This window comes from Trachurus japonicus, chromosome 22, assembly GCF_045865225.1.
Source record: "Trachurus japonicus isolate A0001 chromosome 22, Traja_1.0".
Classification (NCBI taxonomy): Eukaryota; Metazoa; Chordata; class Actinopteri; order Carangiformes; family Carangidae; genus Trachurus; species Trachurus japonicus.
Window position 1 is genome coordinate 29,864,474 of NC_140928.1, and position 13,171 is coordinate 29,877,644.

The following is a 13,171-nucleotide window of genomic DNA, read 5'->3' on the forward strand; positions in this document are numbered from 1 at the left end:
GGCAGTCTGGAGGTTTTGCAGAACCCGGTTTTGTGCCTGAAGGTTTCTTTTTTCTGCCCTCAGGATTTGGTTAGTGGACTGCAGTGTTAGCTTCTCATCCTGAAGGACGTTGTTGTTGTCTTGGAGAACTTTCTTATCTTCATGCAGCAGATTGTTCATTTCCTGGAGGTTTTTCTTCTCCGACTGAAACCTGTTGTTGTCATGTTTCAGTTCTTTGGTTTCCACCTCTAGGACGTTGTTTTTTTCTTGGAGGTTGTTCTTCTCCACTTTGAGCCTGTTGTTGTCCTGTTGCAGGTGTTTAGTTTCCACCTGTAGGATGTTGTTGTTGTCTTGGAGAACTTTCTTTTCTGCATGCAGCAGGTTGTTCATTTCTTGCAGGTGTTTATGCTGAGACTGAAACCTGTTGTTGTCAGAATTCTCTGTGTCCAGCCTGTTGTTGTCATGTTTCAGTTCTTTGTTCTCCACCTGAAGGACGTTGTTGTTGTCTTGGAGAACTTTCTTATCTGCATGCAGCAGGTTGTTCATTTCTTGCAGGTGTTTATTCTGAGACTGAAACTTGTTGTTGTCATGTTTCAGTGCTTTGTTCTCCACCTGAAGGACGTTGTTTTTTTCTTGGAGGTTGTTCTTCTCCACTTCGAGTCTGTTGTTGTCATGTTTCAGTTGTTTGTTCTCCACCTGCAACATGGTGTTGTTTTCTTGGACGTGTCTCTTCTCTGTGTCCAGCCTGTTGTTTTCTGCCAGGAGCTTTTCTCTCTCCACCTGCAACATGTCGTTGGCAGTCTGGAGCTTTTGCAGAACCCGGTTTTGTGCCTGAAGGTTTCTTTTTTCTGCCCTCAGGATTTGGTTAGTGGACTGCAGTATTAGCTTCTCATCCTGAAGGACTTGGTGCTTTTCTTGTTGTCTTTGGGACACTTCCTTCAGGATGAGCCTTTCTGTGTACAGCTTCTTGTTCTCTCTCTTCAGGACTTTTATTACCTCCTCCAACTCTTCCGCTTTCCTCAAACTGGTGTCCTTGGTGTCCTTCCCTATCAGTCTCTGTAGATCATCTGAGCATTTTTGGAACATGTCCAAATACATATCTTTAGCCTTCTTGAGCTCCTGGATCTGAATGTCCTTTTCTTTGACATTCTCTGTCATTTCCCCCAACTGCATTTCCAGTTCCCTGTTCCTTAGGTGCAGTTCTTTCCTCTGACCCATCTTCTTCCAGGAGACTGTCTTCTCGTTGGGACATGCTTGAGTTTGTCCTCTCTCCTGGTTTGGAGGACTTTGCTCGGCAGCTTCTGTAAATTCTGCCCAAGTGAATTTTCTTCCAGCCATGATGTGGTTGTAGTCTTACGTTTGAAGAACGATCACCAAATACTCTGGCTCAGTGTGTCTGAGATTCACAGATAGCAGCCTGTATATACCAAAATTTAAAGTTCTGGATAAATATACAGGTTTTAAAATTCTCTCTGACTTCAGAATAACTTGACGTTTTTGTGACAAAACAAATTATGACGTGATGGACAAATAGGCTACTATTGCACTGTGTGACTAAATAACACGGATACCAGCCTGTGAATAACAGCCTTATAAATTCTGGGGCTATTTACAACTTTGAGAATTCTATATGACATCACATTTTTTTCCTTTGAAGTTCAGAGGACTGAGACTGTGACATCACAGCTCATGTTGAATTCTACATGACATCACATTTTTTTGTTTTGTCACTGAGAAGAGACTGTGACATCATAGCTTATGTTGACATGTTCATTGTTGGGCATGTTACTTTCAAAAAGTAATTGGTTATAGTTACTAGTTACCTTCCCCAAAAAGTAACTGAGTTAGTAACAGGGTTACTATATGATAAAAGTAATTAATTACCAGGAAAAGTAACTATTCCGTTCTTTATTTAAATGCTAAAATATGTCAAATTACTGAGACTTCTCTCCCTAACCCTCGTTTATCTGGAATTAACCAACTTGCTCGTTACTCCTACAAAGGCAGGGTCCGCGGCACGCTGTATCACTCCGCCTATCAGCTGTTTGGACCAGCGGCGTTTGGAAGAGGTGGAGTGATAAACTGCTTTTTACCGACCAGTTGATGAACTGAAAATAATGTGTATAACGTACACCTCTCAGTATGTCTCTCTCTCTCTATATTGTGTGTGTGTGTGTGTGTGTGTGTGTGTGTGTGTGTGTGTGTGTGTGTGTGTGTGTGTGTGTGTGTGTGTGTGTGTGTGTGTGTGTGTGTGTGTGTGTGTGTGTGGTGTGTGTGTGTGTGTGTGTGTGTGTGTGTGTGTGTACTATAGTCGGAGCTGATCTGAAGAACTACCAGCTTCAGTTCTGGTGCTGTATAAACTGTGGGTTTAGAAACAGTTGACAGACTGAGGGCCAAATAGGTCAATAAAGTTAACTATCACAATAGAAGGCCTTGAGGGTATCACCCGACTGGACACAACACATGAAGTGTCACTGTATGCAGACGATTTGCTTTTGTATATTTCAAATCCAGCTGGCTCTCTACCCGTAACTTTCAACACCTTGGAATGGTTCAGTACACACTCTGGCTACAAACTAAACTATCAGAAGCTTTTGCCAACGGCTCTTTGTCTCTTTAGCTCCAATCACTTGCACTACTTTGACGTTTTTATCACCAAATCTATGTCCAATATGTTCTGTGCAAACTTTCTACCTTTGGTTGAGAAAACCTTTATATACAGTGATTCTATGGACACAACACTGGTGGGAGAAGCAGGACTGTAGAATGGGTTGTGAGCGCACCTGACGCATGTCTGCATTGAAAATAATGGGTCTGTGCTTACAAAAGACACTACATCTGAATGGCCCCCCATGCATGAACACGCGCTTGAACCGTGGCAGTCTTTGCCTAAGAAAGGTAAGGAAAACCCTGATATAATACCATGTTTATAATGTATGTGCATGTGTGCTCTTCCAGGTTGCTGTATGCTGGCTACCGTCTGATGGGGGTGAACAGTGTGACCAGTCAGGGCTGGCAGCTCCACACACAGCAGGTGTGTCTGCTGGATCCTATCACAGGAGCACTGAGGACAGTCAACATCCCCTTTCACCTGGCCCTCAGGTTGGTGCACAGACACAGCAACACACACATTCACCTGAAAGGATTGCTTGCAGGTGTGAGGTTGGGCATTATACTTTCTCATACCAGAAATAGATTTTTTAATAGATTGTTAAGGTACCGTCTTGGTTTGGTTTTCAGGAAAGGGATTCATAGCAACTGGACTGTTGTTAGGTTTTCAACCACAACTTTAAAAGTCTTCAACATGCCCAGCTGGGTATATTTAGCACAAACTGTAGGCTGCTGTAAGTTGTTAAAGAAGAATTTCGGTCATTTTTGACCCCTAAATCGTTGTCCTCATGGTCACCCGGTGTTAGGGGGAGCAAAAAACGCAACTAAAATTGATGCAGGCAAACCGGAGTTACACCATGGCTACCTGGCGCTTGGGATGGTGACAATGGTAACCCATGGGGGCAGTTCTTTCAACCACAACAAACCCTCAAAAAACAATCAAATATCTATGGTACATGACTGGAATCCTTATGACACACCACTGAACTCATATAGTGTACAGTATAAACAGTTTAAACTTTGTGTTTTTGCATGTAATCACTCACCTCAGATAGCCGAACTCTGAAACATCCTGGAAAGACATTACTATCCGATCGCAGAGCGCCTGCTCTCCCCACCACAGAAACAAACACGTTTTCCTTGTTGTGAAGATAAACGGTCAGAGATATCTTGGACATTACCACTGCACTGCTCCACCGTTTATTTTTGTAAAGAAATCATCACAACAAGGAAAAAATGTTTGTTTGCCGTCTAGCCATGGTGTCGTGTTTTTTGCTCCCCCCAACACTGGATGACCATCAGGAAAATGTTTTAGGGGTCAAAACTGTCTGGAATTCTCCTTTTAAAGACATCTTTTTTTTTATCAAGTTCGGCCAACATCCCATCCAAACCTCATCTTTCTGTGCCCTGTCCATTTCAGTGATAAGAAGAGTGAGCGAGCCAAAGACATGCACCTGTTGAAGAAACTGACTACCATACTGAAGAGCAGAGAGGTGGAGCCTGGTAAGACACAGTGCAGACAGCCGACTGGAGATACAGACCCTCAACATTCTTCCTCTGTGTACGTTGACTCTCCTTTCTCTTTCTAGATGTTTTGGAGAGCGAAGCCAAAAGTGTGCTGCTGGACATTAAACACCCTGCCATCAAGAAGCAGGTATAACTACAGATCAGAACAAAGGCCCTCACACACAGCTGTTCAGACCAGATTCTAACGGCAGTTCTACGTTTCCCTTCAGGCTCTGGAGTCTCTGCTGTCCAATAAGAACGCTCCTGTCTCTTGTCTGACCAACATCACATACACATTAGACAACGCTCTGAAGCAACAGGGTATGTATCAATTTACTCCTGTTAAGGAAAAACATATTAGACTAAACTTTAAAGAATTGTTTGTCAAATTATATGAAGCTTAAAGTGATATTTCAACATCTTCTATTGACATAATCCCCATAATCCCTTTAATTGTCAGTGCAAGCTGTTTTTAGATAGGCAGGGCAGAGACGCAAACTCTGCCTGGTGTGCTGTATTTTTGCCTTTCCCTCATCATACTCATCAAATACACAATCCAACAACTCCAAAACGCTCTGGTGGACAAGTTGTGACCTGCACATTCACCACGCTATGAGATAATAATGGAACGTTATGAGACAGAGTTGTTTTTGAGGAAATGCGTAGCTGGAACTACATTCTAGACTAGACTAGTAGTTCTGAGTATTTTCTTCATGTGTCGTAATGTTACACAATTATACATGATTCTTCATAGTGTGATGAATGTGCAGGTCACAACTTGTCTTGAGTGTTTTGGAGTTGTTGATTGTCTTTTTTTTTTTTTTTTTACATATTTTGGGTTATCTTTGTTATCGTTGTTTCTATTGTCTTGTCTATTTCCATTATTTTATCTTGTGCTTGTTCACTGTTTTCTGTATGATGTTTTCTTCATTTTTTAATTGCTTTGTTTTCTCAATGATATTTTTGTGAAGCACCTTGTAACGTTGGTTTTGAATGGTGCTATAGAAATAAAGTTTGTTATTATTATTATTATCTGCCCCGCCAATCTAAAAACAGCTTGCACTGACAATTAAAGGTAATGAACCTACTGCTAAAACTATAGGGATTATGGCAATAGGCCAATTTGCCAAAATGTTAAACTATCCTTGCTTAAGATGATGATAGGTGCATCTAAAACATTCTGTGGTCTTGGAGAGAGTTGTTGCTTTGTACCTGGTGTGTGTGGAGATTTTCATTCTTAGAATATCCGAAGGTTTCTTACCTTGAAGACTCTCTGGTTACCCGACTGTGGTCTTATTTCCATCAACCATTTAATTCTGCTTGTGTATCTTGCTAATTGCATTAATTGATGTTTCAGCCATTAGAGTTAATGTATCTTGTGCTGCTAATTGTATTTCATACATATGGTGACTTTCCACCACCTTCCGGAGCCTATCAGGATGTCTCAATTTCACCCAATTCTATCCCATTCTTTGTGCTTTAACTCATATTTCATCATGATTTGTGTGAAAATACGTGAAATCTGAGATAAAATAAAATAAATAAATAAATAAAATCACGTCTGTTATCTATGAGCACTGGATTCAGCTTTATATTTGCTGCAGCATGGTATTATATTACAGCAGCTTCTCTCTGTTTATTTATGGTGCTTTGTTTCTGCATCTCAGACCCAGAGGAAGTGGATCCAGCTTTACTGCAGCTCTGCTCCTCACAGCTCAAACTGCTGCAGCTCTACACTGACGTCCAGCAGCTGCACTCCGCTGCAGACGTAGAGGCTGGCTCTGACAATGTGAGCACAAACACACACACACAAACAAATTAGATCAGTGTTGTTCTAATGTGTCACTGTAAACCACATTAATCCCTTCTAATTCTATGATGAGCACATGTAGGACTCCTCTCAGTCCATACTGTCTCCCCTATCATCAGGACTCCCTGGAAGGCTTGAAGGAGGAATTGTCCCGCGTTGGCCCCACCTTGCAACGCTACGCCCAGCTCACCTCCAGACCAAGCGTTTCTTTTGCCCAGGACTCACCTGACACACCCCTGCCTCCCCAAGCCTTTCTCTCCCAGATGGAGAGCACCGAGGACGGGGAACTGAAGGTGATCCGAGGGGCAGAAACCGAGTGGAACCAGCTGGGTACGGTAACATTAGTCACTTTTACCCACTTGCTCTGACAGATGAATATCCCCACCATTGAGCTCTTTATGACAAACACCCGAACACCTGCTCATACAGACACTTTATAATCATTATAAGCATAAAGTCTTACTGATTTGTCCTGTGGCCTGATTGTTGGACAGACTGAGGATTTCTGAAACTGCTGATTCAGAGCAAGGAAGTGGAGCCACACTTTTAATCAACCTTTGTCATTTTTGTGTAATATCAACTACTTATTAATCCACTTAATGGTGTTATTTTTCCAAAGCACTCTGTTATGTACCTTCTACAATCCTTATTGAGATGAGAGAAGAACACCTGTTTATTAGTCACTTCTTCTTTGCAGGGAACTTTCTGTTCTGGGGTTGTCTGTGTGGAAAAAGTCCAATCCATAAAGTGTGTGACACACTCCAGCAGGCTGGCATCAGTCCACAGCAGCTACTGGTAAGATACAGGAAAGACTGATTGATGGGTTTACCTGTAGAGGTAGAAAGACTATTAGGTTCAGGTTTATGAAATAATCAGTCAGATGTAAGAATCTCCAACAGAATATAAAGAAAACCAAATCTGCAAATCCCCCCTTTCCAATAAGATGATCAGTACAGAAACTTAAACCAATTAATTAAAATCAAATAATTAAAGAAAAAACATTCAGCCCCAGCTTTTAGTCAGTTTGGTAAACCAGTCCACTGATTATCCACCACTCTGCTCCTGTTTCCCTCCACCCAGTCTCACAAGTGTGTCTCATTTATCTTCAGCTGTCCCCACCTCCCTCTCTCTGGGTGGGGACATTGGCCTGCTCTTTTCATTCCTCCCATTTAGCCAGTGTGAACAAGGTTAATGGTTGGAAATTAGAGTGGACAAATAATCTGCAGTGTTGGTTATGAAAGTCCTGTGTGACAGGATGGACATATTGTCCATAGCTGTAGGTGTTATCTTTTTAGCCTGGCTTTTGATTAGATTTTACTTTTACTATTTTTCCTATCCTTTTATTGATTGATTGTTATCATTTACTTTTTAGTCTTTTTAGTCTTAGCCTATTTATTGTATAATTTTAGTTATTTTTATATGTCCTCACACTTATGCTAACTTTTAGTTGCTTTTATTTATTTGGTTTCCCCAGGGCAATATGTTGCATATTTCATGAGACAGGACCACTTTAAAAAATGGATGAAGTTTCCCTGTGTTTTTCTGATCGTTCATGTTTCCACTTGGTGTCTGTCTGTCTGTCTGTCTGTCTGTCTGTCTGTCTGTCTGTCTGTCTGTCTGTCTGTCTGTCTGTCTGTCTGTCTGTCTGTCTGTCTGTCTGTCTGTCTGTCTGTCTGTCTTTTAGGCCTTGCTGTTGAGTGTGTGGCTGCAAAGGGAGAAGGAGGTCCTGCAGAAGACAGAGGAGACAGTTAGAAACCTACACTCACTGCTCATCGCCCTCAGCAACATGAAAGGTCTGTGTTCCTCTCTTTTCTGAAGAAGGACACATCAGTTACAAACAGTTCATTTCCACCAAATATGGTCAAGGAGGAAGGATGAGAGTGACGTCACCATGTCCGTCTCCCCCCTCAGGTGCAGTTGAGGAGTCGTGGGACACCCAGTCTGTCTCCCCCTGGTGGCAACAGGTTCGCACCACATGTATCCAGTCCCACAACGCAGCAGGTGCTCTGCTGGCCGCCTTCGTTGCTCACCGTGCCGCCAAGGCCAGCATCACCAGCCAGGCTGACAGCAAGGTAGACACATCTAACTCTTTGGTAGCATTCGCCATGACAACTGTATGTTTCAACCAGGTAAATCTCACTCACTGACTTGGTGTGTCTCGTGTGTGTGTGACAGTTGCAGTCAGAGTGGGAGGCGGTGTCCCTGGAGCTGGAGCAGTGGGTGGTGTGTGTTCACCAGCTGGAGGATGTGCTGGTGCTGCAGACTCTGCTGCTGGTGCCTCCTGCTGCGGGGGCAGCGGGGGGTCCTGCAGCACACTGCTCCATCAAAACTCTGCTGGAGGGAGGCACAGGTAGGCAGCCAATCACAGGGCACGCTCATGTCTGACATGGTTATTTATTTGCTTCTCTGTCTGTTTATTGGAACTACTCTCCATTATGTACAGAAGAGTATTAGGGCCACTGTGAAAAAAAAAGTTATTTCTGACTTAAAACTCAGAATTCTGAGAAAAAAGTCAGAACTCTTGTTTCACAGTACTCTCTCAATCATGCACCCATTCACCATCCAAAATCAGTTTTCTGGTAAATGAAAAACCCTTTCATCACATTTTCTCTTATTTTATCCTCTGTAAAGGCGGAATTGCTGACAGCGTCTCCAAGTGGGTGTTCAGGCACAACTTGGCTCCTGAGCGATTAAAGGAAATTCTCCAAAAGAGAGCAGACAAAGACGCAGAGGACAAACTAGAGCAGAAGACAGGAGACGGAGGAAGTGACGAGAAGGAGCAGAACCATGAGAACACAGACAGGACAGCAGGTGAGGGTGGAGCTCTGACAGCTGAGACGCAGCTTGTTACACAGTTATAAATGTGATCAAATAACCTTTGTAAATGAATACAGCCTTGTATGAACGATGTAATAACTGACTAATATCTGTAGCATGCTACATACAACCTAGTGAAGTCTGGTCTGTCTCTACAGAGCTGTTGGTGGCAGTGTGTCAGCGCTTCCCACACTCCCTCTCACCTGACCTGCTGTTCGCCCACTGCTGCTGGGAATATGTAGTGCAGTGGAACAAAGACCCAGAGGTACACACACACAATTACTGTACAGTATATGAGTTAAGATGTGAATGAAGATTTAGTATATGACAGATATAGCCCATAGTTTTCCCACATGTGTGGGATAAACAAACCAAACACCTCACTTGTTAAACGTGGACTCTCCTCTTCCTAGGAGGGCCAATGCCTGGGCTGTGCTGTGGAGCATTTGAAACAGGTCTCCAGTCCACACATCCAGCTCGGTCAGTGGCTGTGTTTTTTTTTTTTTTTACATGTTTGAATGAAATAAATTCCTCATATGATGTTTTTTTTATCTAGTAACTGAAGGAATTGATGTGATTTTCTCCAGTTATGCTCAAATTTGCAGCTGAGATTTGACCTCAGAGTAAAAGATCTATATTACCACATCTCATGTTTATATACTCACTTTGTAAATTAGAAATCATCCCTAAAGACTCTGTGTTTGGAGTTTGAGTTTGTCATGGCACTCATTGAGTCTTCTTCACAGGTATTTCTACAATGATGTGGAGTACGTTCATAGTCAAACGTTTCTCAGCAGCAGCTTACCTCATGGAGAAGGTGAGTCATGCATATTCAGGTAATATTTATATATACTGTATGTATCTGTGGTTTGCTGTTGAGCCGACAAGGCAATATAAATATATAAATATATATAAATTAATATATGATGGTTACACTTGTTTTCCCAGGTGGGGAAAGCACCCAAAGATCGCTTATGTCGACGAGTGAGTCTGTGTTCCAGTTTTTTTCAAATATGATCCTGATTCAATTATGTGCTTTGTTCAATTAGATTATTTCAGATCTGAAGTGTTGCCATACGTTTTGATAGCTGTGTGCCATTACATGAAAAGTATGTGTGTTGTGTGCAGGATGTCGGAATGGGAGACAAAGCCATGACCTGTTTCCTGGGCTGCTGTATCCAGCTGCTGCAGATCCTCATGGAGGTGACTGGAGTATTGGTTAAGAATCAGTGCCCTTTGTCTTTTATAGATTACTATGTAAGTACAAAGACTGCAGGGAAAACAAGCATGGAGAATGAGCCGCTCAGCACAAAGCATGATGGTCAGCGCAGCGTGGCCAACACAGGCTTTGTGTTTCTTTTGTTCCCTTTTAAACTTTGAAACAATAAGATCTGAGGCTTCTTATTGAGAACGCATCAACGCATCAGCCTCATCAACTACCAATGGATGGATATAAGTGGAATTGATTATTTAGATATAAATCAGGCTGATCAGGCAGCCTGATGTTGGTACCTAAGACGACATCATCATTAACATCTGTCACTGATGCAGTTTATGTTTTTTTTAAGTGCTACTGCTACTAATGAACATATCACAGATACTGTAGTTGACTTTATTAGTATTTCTACTATCACTAGCATTACTAAACAACACCTGCTCTTTGCATTTAATTTCATTAGCTAGCAAGCTTAATTTAAGATCCCCTCCAGACATGTTAAAAGACATTAACATGTGTCTGAGAATGTTATTACAGGTTTTCATATCACTCATGGACATTTGGGCTGCAAATGAGTTGTGATGTGTGAACTTTCCGCCCACAGCAGAGGTGACTGTGAATTAATGAACGGAGCTAACAGTTTTTCTGGAGGGGACTTAAAACCTGTGCATGTGCTGTGTCCACTGTGTGAACAACAAACTAACCACAGAGTTAGGGTCCTAATGTCAAAGAGGCGTGACCGTGGTTGCTCTCCTGCAGGCCGACTCGGCGGTGGAGGAGGTGTCTGCTCCAGAGCTGTCTGTGGAGGAGGCGTGGTGTGGAGCAGAGGGCCCCGCCTCCATAGCTGAACTGGCCCTCGAGCAGAGGGGCGTCCACTACCCCCTGGTCCAGCACCACTGCCTCTTGGCCTCCCTGCTACATGCCACCATGACCTTCAGCCTGAGGGTCAAACCCCTCAGCCTGTTTGACAGCAAGGTAAGGAAACAACCTGGTTGGTTTTGAATGTACGCTTGCCACCCAGCTTAAAGGGGACGTATTATGGACATATCACTTTTTGAAGGCTCTATAACATATATTTAGATGTTTGTCTTGCCTTCCAGCCCCCAAAATGTGAGAATTGACAAAAAAATCAGTAATTTTCCAGCTCCCTAGGTTGAAATCCATGTGGTGTTATGAGCTGATCCCTCAGATGTGTTCCAGTGATGTCATTAGTTCTCCAATTTGCATAACCCCACCCCTACCTGGTTCCAGTAGAAGGGGTAGGGCACACAGCATTTAAAGGGACAGACACTGAAAGCAGCCGTTCTGAACAGGGCTGTTTAGAGAGGATGAAAAGAGCTGTGATGTTTGATTCTTGGGGGATTTTGACCAAAGCATGTCACAGACATGTCTTTAAGACACCTGGGGACTATTTGAATTTGTGGAAAAGGGGCAGAATATGTCTCCTTTAAAGGTTGAATATGGAGAATGTTTATTAAAAGCTATATTTTTTCAGAAATTATACATCCACTGGGTATTTAGAGGGGTGCAGAATACGAGTGTTGCTTTTCCATAAAAAAATATATTTAGTCTGAATTAAATAATTTAAGAAAATTTTGATGGGATTTGGATTCGACAATGACTTCCTCGTACCAGCCAGTAGCCGTCACTCCACTGTTTTGCTAAGCCACCTCCCGGTCGTGTGCGTTTGTTTTCAATGAAACCTTTTATAATCAATGGATTATCACATGTTACGATGTGTGTATTTGTGTAGTGTGTAGAGATTACAGTTTTCGGGGTGCATTTGTTACAGAGCTGTGACACCGGGTCAGAGGCTCTGATCGCAGTTTTGGTTTTCAGCCACGATGTGGAAGGAGCCTCCACTCTCCCTGTAAAAAGTTACCAGTCATTTATCTAACATCACTATTAGTCTGAAGCTGTTTAATGAAGGTAAAAATGAAACATAAGGTAATTATCCTGCATAGTTTCTCTTTTCTGTCTCCTCTGATCAGAGCAGCGTCCCTAGAATCGTTGTTGCAACGGTCTGGTAACGACAGCAGAAATTATTTTTCTGTTGTTGCAATTCCTATCTAGATCAATAGATGGTGGTATTCTGCACATTCTCCATATTCAAGCTTTAAACAAATACCCAGAATTCTCATCTATGGTCCATGTGGAAATACATGTTTAAAAACTAAACACTGATTCCCGTGTGCACCGAAATACTAATAATAAAAAATACAAATTTGTTCCAGGGTAAGAATGCTTTCTTCCGTGACCTGACAACCATCCAGCTGATGCCCAGTGGAGACATGGACCCAGGCCTGGTGTCTCTGAGACAAGAGGTGAGAGGGGAGCACAGACACAGAGGGTGAGGAGAAATCTCTTGTCTGCTGTGACTGACACTTTCCTCCGTCTGTCTCAGTTCCTCCTGCGGGTGCTGACCGGCTGGGTGCAGGCTATAGACGATCCGTCCAGCTCCGCCTGCCCCCCTCTGCCCTCCACTGGCCCCAAGGCCGACTGGTGGCCCTCGCTGTGTCTGGAGCTGGGCTCCCTGCTGCAGGTCAGCCCAGACATCCTGCGACGGCACCTGGTCTGTGAGCTCTACAACCAGGGCCTGGACCTCCGAGCAGAGGAGGTGAGGGGATGCTACTACAAGATTGTGTTTAACCACAGAGCCTACTAGTCTGCTCTGACTCCTCTGACTTGGCTGTGTGTCCTGCAGGTGATGTTGGAGGTGGAGGATAAGGATGTGCTGGGCTCCCAGCTGTTGGTGCTGACCGGACAGAGGCTGAGCTACTCGCTGCTCCACAGTCAGAGCCAGACTCAGGCTGCCATGGAGCTGCTGGCCCGCCTGCCCCCCACCCTCTGCACATGGCTCAAGGCTATGGTGAGACACCAGCAGCACCCTAATATCATTATGTGTTCGATGACAGAGGTCTTTCACAACTGAATGTATCTACATATCCAGTGTTTTCAAACCATGTTTCACAGTATTTACTGAGGTACACACATTCTCAAATTAATGAAAACTGCTAAAGCTGTGTAGCACCGCATTATGTAATAATGTAATACATTACATTTACATCATGATGTAATAACGCAGCATTTAATAATAATATCCCACATTTTGTAATAAACGCAATATGTATACTTTGCCGCATTTTGTAATAAGTTGTTACATAATGCACTGAATTATTACAAAATGCAGCGTTATTACATCATGAGGTGAAAATGTATTATTATTACATAAT

At 42.9% G+C, this 13,171-nt stretch overlaps 1 protein-coding gene across 2 annotated transcripts in view; it reads left to right on the forward strand.

The window, feature by feature from the left end:
- Window positions 1-13,171, forward strand: part of rab3gap2 (RAB3 GTPase activating protein subunit 2 (non-catalytic)) — a 30,949-nt gene that overhangs the window by 16,245 nt on the left and 1,533 nt on the right. Inside the window, exons 15-34 of one of the 2 annotated variants that reach the window (XM_085768158.1) lie at window positions 2,938-3,081; window positions 4,010-4,092; window positions 4,179-4,243; window positions 4,326-4,416; window positions 5,763-5,884; window positions 6,025-6,235; window positions 6,603-6,700; window positions 7,590-7,698; window positions 7,817-7,977; window positions 8,081-8,255; window positions 8,537-8,716; window positions 8,881-8,987; window positions 9,136-9,202; window positions 9,469-9,539; window positions 9,671-9,706; window positions 9,851-9,979; window positions 10,698-10,913; window positions 12,173-12,262; window positions 12,343-12,555; window positions 12,643-12,807. In XM_085768158.1, the coding sequence (XP_085624284.1) occupies window positions 2,938-3,081; window positions 4,010-4,092; window positions 4,179-4,243; window positions 4,326-4,416; window positions 5,763-5,884; window positions 6,025-6,235; window positions 6,603-6,700; window positions 7,590-7,698; window positions 7,817-7,977; window positions 8,081-8,255; window positions 8,537-8,716; window positions 8,881-8,987; window positions 9,136-9,202; window positions 9,469-9,539; window positions 9,671-9,706; window positions 9,851-9,979; window positions 10,698-10,913; window positions 12,173-12,262; window positions 12,343-12,555; window positions 12,643-12,807 (2,533 nt within the window). The remainder of the gene's footprint in view (window positions 1-2,937; window positions 3,082-4,009; window positions 4,093-4,178; window positions 4,244-4,325; window positions 4,417-5,762; window positions 5,885-6,024; window positions 6,236-6,602; window positions 6,701-7,589; window positions 7,699-7,816; window positions 7,978-8,080; window positions 8,256-8,536; window positions 8,717-8,880; window positions 8,988-9,135; window positions 9,203-9,468; window positions 9,540-9,670; window positions 9,707-9,850; window positions 9,980-10,697; window positions 10,914-12,172; window positions 12,263-12,342; window positions 12,556-12,642; window positions 12,808-13,171) is intronic. The other variant, XM_085768159.1, reaches the window with a different exon arrangement.